Raw genomic sequence first — 6000 nt, forward strand, 5'->3', positions numbered from 1 at the left:
AGAGCATTCAGTGTTGGCCTAACTGGAAGCTTTACCAAAGCATCAAAAGATACAGTGTTAGGCTATCAGCAAGCACTTTAGAAAATTCCTTCCCATAAACCTTCATTAGACTAGCAATATGATTTAATTACAGGAAGTCCTATAAGCTCCCTAATAATCATAACATTTATTGGTTCATAGGCAATTACTGACAGAATTGTACCTTGCCATATGTCCAACCAAGCTCTATCTTATTCATTCCCCATAGCTCGTGGATATTTTCAGCCAGTTTATCCCTGATCTTCTCAAGATGAAGTGGCAAAACAATCTAAAGAAGAAAATTCAAATTCAACAAATTAGAAAAGATTCAATAATGTTCCATTCTCCGAAAAAACTTCAGCTATAATAAATTACACCAAGACCATTTACCATATTATCAAATATTCCCTTGCCCATAGAGTTCATGGCTAAAACTGGGTATGGTCTAGATTTAATGTTTTTAATTGCTTGTTTAGGTTCTAAATAATATCTATGTAACACTTCCTTAATTATAAGGTGGACGTACCTGGCTGGTGTCTATTGGACAAGGAATGAAGGACGCTTGGGAGAGGAACTGTGTTGTACCCAGCAAATCCCTAACTCCATCAAAATCTCTCTTATACTCTTTTACTGGTTCCAATTTCATCTTCTCTTTCGGAAGCAAAGCTTCATAGCAGGGAGCATAGCCAGCGGGGGGCAAAAACTTAAACTCTCCATGACGTCCACCGAGTAGGAAACGAACCCTATTCAATTGGAGTGAAGAAGTGAAATGCTTTAGAAGCACAGCACATATTAACAAGGAAACTAACCAATTAAGTGATAAAAATACTTCAGTTACTTTATTTTAATAACTGTCTATAAAGATCTGTATTTACTATTTAAAGTTTAAAATAATTATCTAAGAATAACCAATGCTAACATTAGTGTAATCTACAATTTGATTAAAACAGTCAATCCTTGCTAAATGCAAAAAATGACTAACTCATAAATTCCTATTTCAGAATGCATTGGTTTTATTTTAAAAAGATATGGGTGAAGTTCTTAAAAGTATGCATGATTTAGGGGCAAAGTTCAATTTCAATAGGAGTATTCAGTGTACTAACCTAAATTCGAAAAATAATCTATGTACCCAGTGTGACAAAAGCACCTTCCAGGCTTGGTACTAGTATGGCCCCACCCTTGCCTCTGAGCAAACTGTCTGCCTTGTTCATCTGCCACGTCTTGTTGTTAAATGACTGCGATATTAAATAGGCGGGAGGCTTCCCTTTGTGTGCCCAAATGACCATGGGCGATAAGTACACACTGCTGTCATTCCTACACGTGTCCCATGCATTGCTGATGTTTCCCCCAGCTAAGTACCACTAGGACCTGTGCTCCAGAGTCTTACATGGGACTCCCACTCCTCACCAGAGCTCGAAGTCCCAGCATCCTTACAGATATTTTCTCCAGTGGTTTGCACTGGGTTCTTTCTTTAGACAGACAAACATACACAACACACACTGGGCCCCTGGCCCCATACACTGGGCTCACAGCCCCTCATTTCCCCTCACTGGTGCTCCTTACTGCCCCCTCACAAGGGCTCCTTTGGGGTCTTCCACCCCATGGGGCTCAAGTGGCTGCAGCCATGCCTGGCCCTCTAACCCTACAGCCTTACACCGTGTGAGGCTCAGGTGGCCACAGCTGTGCCTGGCCAACTCTCAGGGCCTCTGCAACCTCAGGTCTCATGGGGAGCCTGTATGCTGCTCCAGGTCCCTTCACTGACCTGGGCCCTGCCCATGAGTCTGGGCTCCCCCTGTGTAAATCAAACCCACCAAGGATGTTGGGGTTTTCAGGTGCCCCTCCTTGCTTTTCACTGGGGAGGTAACTGGTCTGGCATTTCTGGGGAGCTAACCCACCACAGGTAGCTCCACCACGCCACCCTTCTCCGGCAGGGTGCAGCTTAAAGTCATACCCAGGACCATTGAGGCTTCCTTCTTCCCTATAGCCTCACCCTTCAACCTCCAAGGTGTTCCAGGAGCAGCTCAGCCTGACATTGTCTCCTTGGCTGATGAACTCAGAGTGCTGCCTTTCTGGCCTAAGTTTGAAAATTGCCACCACAATCAGCCACTTGGCAGCTGGATGCTCCAGCCCTTAAAGTGACGGAGCACTAAAACTGCTCCATCACACACAGGAAGAAACTCAACACCTATGCTATTTACTTGAATCTAATATGAGGTATTTTCCCTCACCAGTCAGCATGGGAGGGAAAGCTCCTGATCTTAGATTCGCATACAAATCAGAGGTGGGCAGGGGCAGGCAGCTTCTGTGGCTCTGAATCTGGCCCTGAACCCAGTCTGAGCCAGATTCAGACCCGCAGCAGCTTTCTGCTTGCCTTCTATAGATTCTGCTCCCCCCCCACCCCTGCCCCACCCCTTCTTACTCTCAGGTACAGTTTGGCTCAGGCTAGATTTCCTCCCAGGCATGGAATACATGGACACTCCATCCCCTGCCCGGCCAATCAGGAGTGCCAACACTGCTGACTGGCCAGCAGGGGCTGCGTTTCCACATGCTATGCTCCATGAGATAACAGAGCTGAGAAGTGTCTGACAGTAAGGGGGTGAGGAAGGGGAAGAGACAGACTGGGGTGTGAGAAGAAAGTGCAGAGACTGTGGGGATTGAGGGGGCAGCAGAGGCTGTAAGCAAGGTGGGGGTGCTGGTGGCAGGGAGGACAAGAAGGCTGAGAGGGCAAGGGGGCTACCTGACCCCTTCCAGCCACCTAAACCCCGCCCAGCCACTGATTTCACTCCTATAGCAGTGGGGGAGGGGAGGGGGGATGAATTAAAGACAACCCTCCAATAATTAGATTATATACCTGCAAAATTATAGCAAATTTTTACATTTTCCACATATAGAATCTAATTATAGAGGAGTAATCTTAAATTCAGGGTCAACTTAAATTTGAGTAAATATGGTAATAATTTTTTCAAGAATAAGTCTATGGTTAACATAAGCAATATAGTAACAGCTAATTTGTTGCAAAAATTCTAAATCTAATACACACACAGAGTTACAGATATGAGTTTAATTATATTAAAAACATCCATTAATTTACAGAGTTCTATTACTCCCTTTGCCTTATACTTTTAATAAGAGAATGGACATAAAGGTAATAAAAGAAAACTACCTGCCTGGGTCATCAAGACCAGTGGGGCCCAGCCTTTTTAGCAGGTGTGCCACAAATTAGTTCCCTACCCTCTTAGAGTGCTACTTTGATCCCCTTCCCTTGCCCTATCTGCTGTTCAGCTTCCTGTCTTGTGCTCCCTATCTGATCTGCTGCACTGTTTTCTGCCTCCTGCCTTATCTGTGGGTGTGCTGCCTGTCTCCTACTCAGTTTGCTGTATGCCACGCACAAAGGTTGCCAGTGCCGCTTGTGGCACACATGCTGTAGGTTGGCTACCTTTCATCTAGGTCATACTGTAAACTGATACCAGATCTGAAGCAAATTAGGCTAATCATTGTTGGCTGCCTACATATAGTGATGAGAGAGAGATAATTAGCCATATTAGTTTGAAGGCAGGCAGAAGTTATGGCAGATATGCACCTTATATACTAACTAAGTCAGAGATGCATGTGCTTTCAAAATCAGTGGCTTACTTCATCATATGCTATGGAGTGACTGCAGGAAGCAGAATTTCTCAATAGAAAGCAATAGTTAGAATACAAAGGGTAGAGAAACAGGAGGAAAAAAGAGAGGTGAGGTGGGTAGGAGAGAGAAAAATAAAGCAGTGAATCCATTGAGGGACATAGGAGTCATAAAAGCTAATCCAAGTAATGGGGTAAAAAATCCATAGTATTGGTTTAATGTATGGTTAATCCACAGGTAACATAATCCTGTCCATGAATGATTTCATGTTCTGCAATTTCCTGTTCAAGTTAGTTTTTAAAGTTTCGTTGTCTAAAAACAGCTACTCTGAGTTTAGTTATAGACTGTCCAGGGAAGTTTAAGCATTTTGGCACAGTTTTGTGTGACTTTTTGAAACTGATATCAATATTCATTCTTTCACATAAGGATCACCCCACCTATCCAATGTAGATAGCAGAGGGGCACTGTAAGCAGGTGAGGGTATATAGGGCATTGGAAAAGGAGCAGGTGAATGAACCTCAGATGTTATAATCGATCGTATTTGGTCTAGTGATAATATGTTCTAAGCCAGTTGCTGAAGAGATGTAGTTTGAGGGAGGACTTCCTGTAAGGAAGGACAGGTTTGTCTCCCATGGCTACCTTGAGATGGTCATTATTTTCCAAGAGGGACTGGATGTCATTAATGATATGCCTAAGGTGTTCCAGCCGGGGGCTGTAGGTGACAACCAAAGAGATTCTTTTGTCCTTGTCTTATGGTTGGTGTTGTAGCAGGTCAGAGCAGAGTCTGACTCTGATTAATTGATTTGATCGGCTATGTTTTCAGTATTGTATTGTAAGAATAAGAATTCCCGCTCCAGATCTGGAAAATGAATGATTCAGGCTTTCTTTCACTCCCCATGTCTATTTATTATTCTACCATAATTAATAGTACATCATGATCTCACTACTTTACAATCTTGTTGACTATCTTGGGCCGTTATATGAATATTTGATTTTTTTTGTTCCCAGAACTAATCTTTATGTAGTAATATGGAAGTATCTCTACAGCTATGGGACTACTGGAGTGGCAATGGGAAATTTTTACTGGCACTGCCCAAGAAACCATCTATTGTTAAAATGATGCAACATATTGGCTCTTCCAACATTTCATTTTTTAGGGTAGATAGCCCCTGTTATATGCAACACTCTACATTCACTTTCCATTCACTTTAAGTTAATAAAGATAGTTTTAAAAATGTATTTCTTGCTTTTCCAATTTCTGTACTTTAATTAACTGAGATAACATCAATACGTATTTCATAGAATTTCTTATTTTTGCATAATATCTACTAAAAGTTAATGAGAAATAGATGATCTTATTGATTCACAGTATACTCAAAAAGTTAAATATATTGTTTATTCAACGGAGAACATAGTTTTATCACTGGAACAGACAAAAATTATTTTAAAATTAAAGTGAATATATTTTTGTAGAACATATTGCCCAATGTCCAATACAGCTGTGACTGCAGCTCTGTCCATTACACTTAATTTTCTTAGGAAGAATGACAAAATATGTCAAGCAGCTAATATTGTTCTAGGATACAGACAGGTTCTGAGAAAAGGAGACTCCTGTGGTACCAGCATTTAACATACCACCTGTTCAGTTACTAACAATGGAAGATGCTTATCTCTAAATAGTGACATTTCAAATCAACACACCTGGATCCTCATTTTTTTCAAATTCTTTTAACAGTTTAAAACATCTATTTTTAATTACTTCTCTGTCAGTTAATTTATGTTATCTTAAAAAGAGATTAAACAAATTGGAGTAGAATTAAAGAAACTGTGTTTTCAGGACAGAGTTTTAAATCACTCCCTTAATCATCTGAATTACAACTGTGTTATGTTTTTATAGGAGAAGTTGCTACAAAGGATTTAAACAGCTCAGAAGAGGTTGCTGTGTCAATGTAGGAAAGGACCAGGGTTGGCAACTGTCAGTAAATGTATGGATTGCCAGTAAAAATTCTGGCTAAACATGGCTGCCAGCAAATTCTGTAAAAAACCCCCCAAAACTTCAGCTATCAGTGAACACACTAAGCAGTCACAGCTTGATTGAAGTGTTGACAGAGAACAGAGGCACCACCTAGTGTCTGAACAGGAGTGCAGCACCTTGGAGGGAGCGTCCTCTCAGCTGTTCTTTGTTGTTGATGTGTCCTGGGCTGCCTGTAATACTACAGAGTTTCAGGTAGGCTTCCTTAGGACAGGCTTGTCCAACATATGGCCCACAGGCTGCCATGCAGCCCTCCAAGCTGTTTTTTGAGGCCTGAGGTGCTGCGACAGGAAATGAAAGTAAACACTGTACTTTCGTTTGGGGGGGG

At 41.8% G+C, this 6000-nt stretch overlaps 1 protein-coding gene across 1 annotated transcript in view; it reads right to left on the reverse strand.

The window, feature by feature from the left end:
* The window catches only part of RYR3 (ryanodine receptor 3), a 537566-nt gene that overhangs the window by 306350 nt on the left and 225216 nt on the right, over window positions 1-6000 (reverse strand). The window contains exons 20-21 of the mRNA XM_019551798.1: window positions 545-761; window positions 203-307 (exon numbers count right to left, since the gene is read on the reverse strand). Coding sequence (XP_019407343.1) covers window positions 203-307; window positions 545-761 — 322 coding nt within the window. The remainder of the gene's footprint in view (window positions 1-202; window positions 308-544; window positions 762-6000) is intronic.

This window comes from Crocodylus porosus, unplaced genomic scaffold (genome assembly GCF_001723895.1).
Source record: "Crocodylus porosus isolate Cpor-Errol unplaced genomic scaffold, CroPor_comp1, whole genome shotgun sequence".
In the NCBI taxonomy this organism is placed as follows: domain Eukaryota; kingdom Metazoa; phylum Chordata; order Crocodylia; family Crocodylidae; genus Crocodylus; species Crocodylus porosus.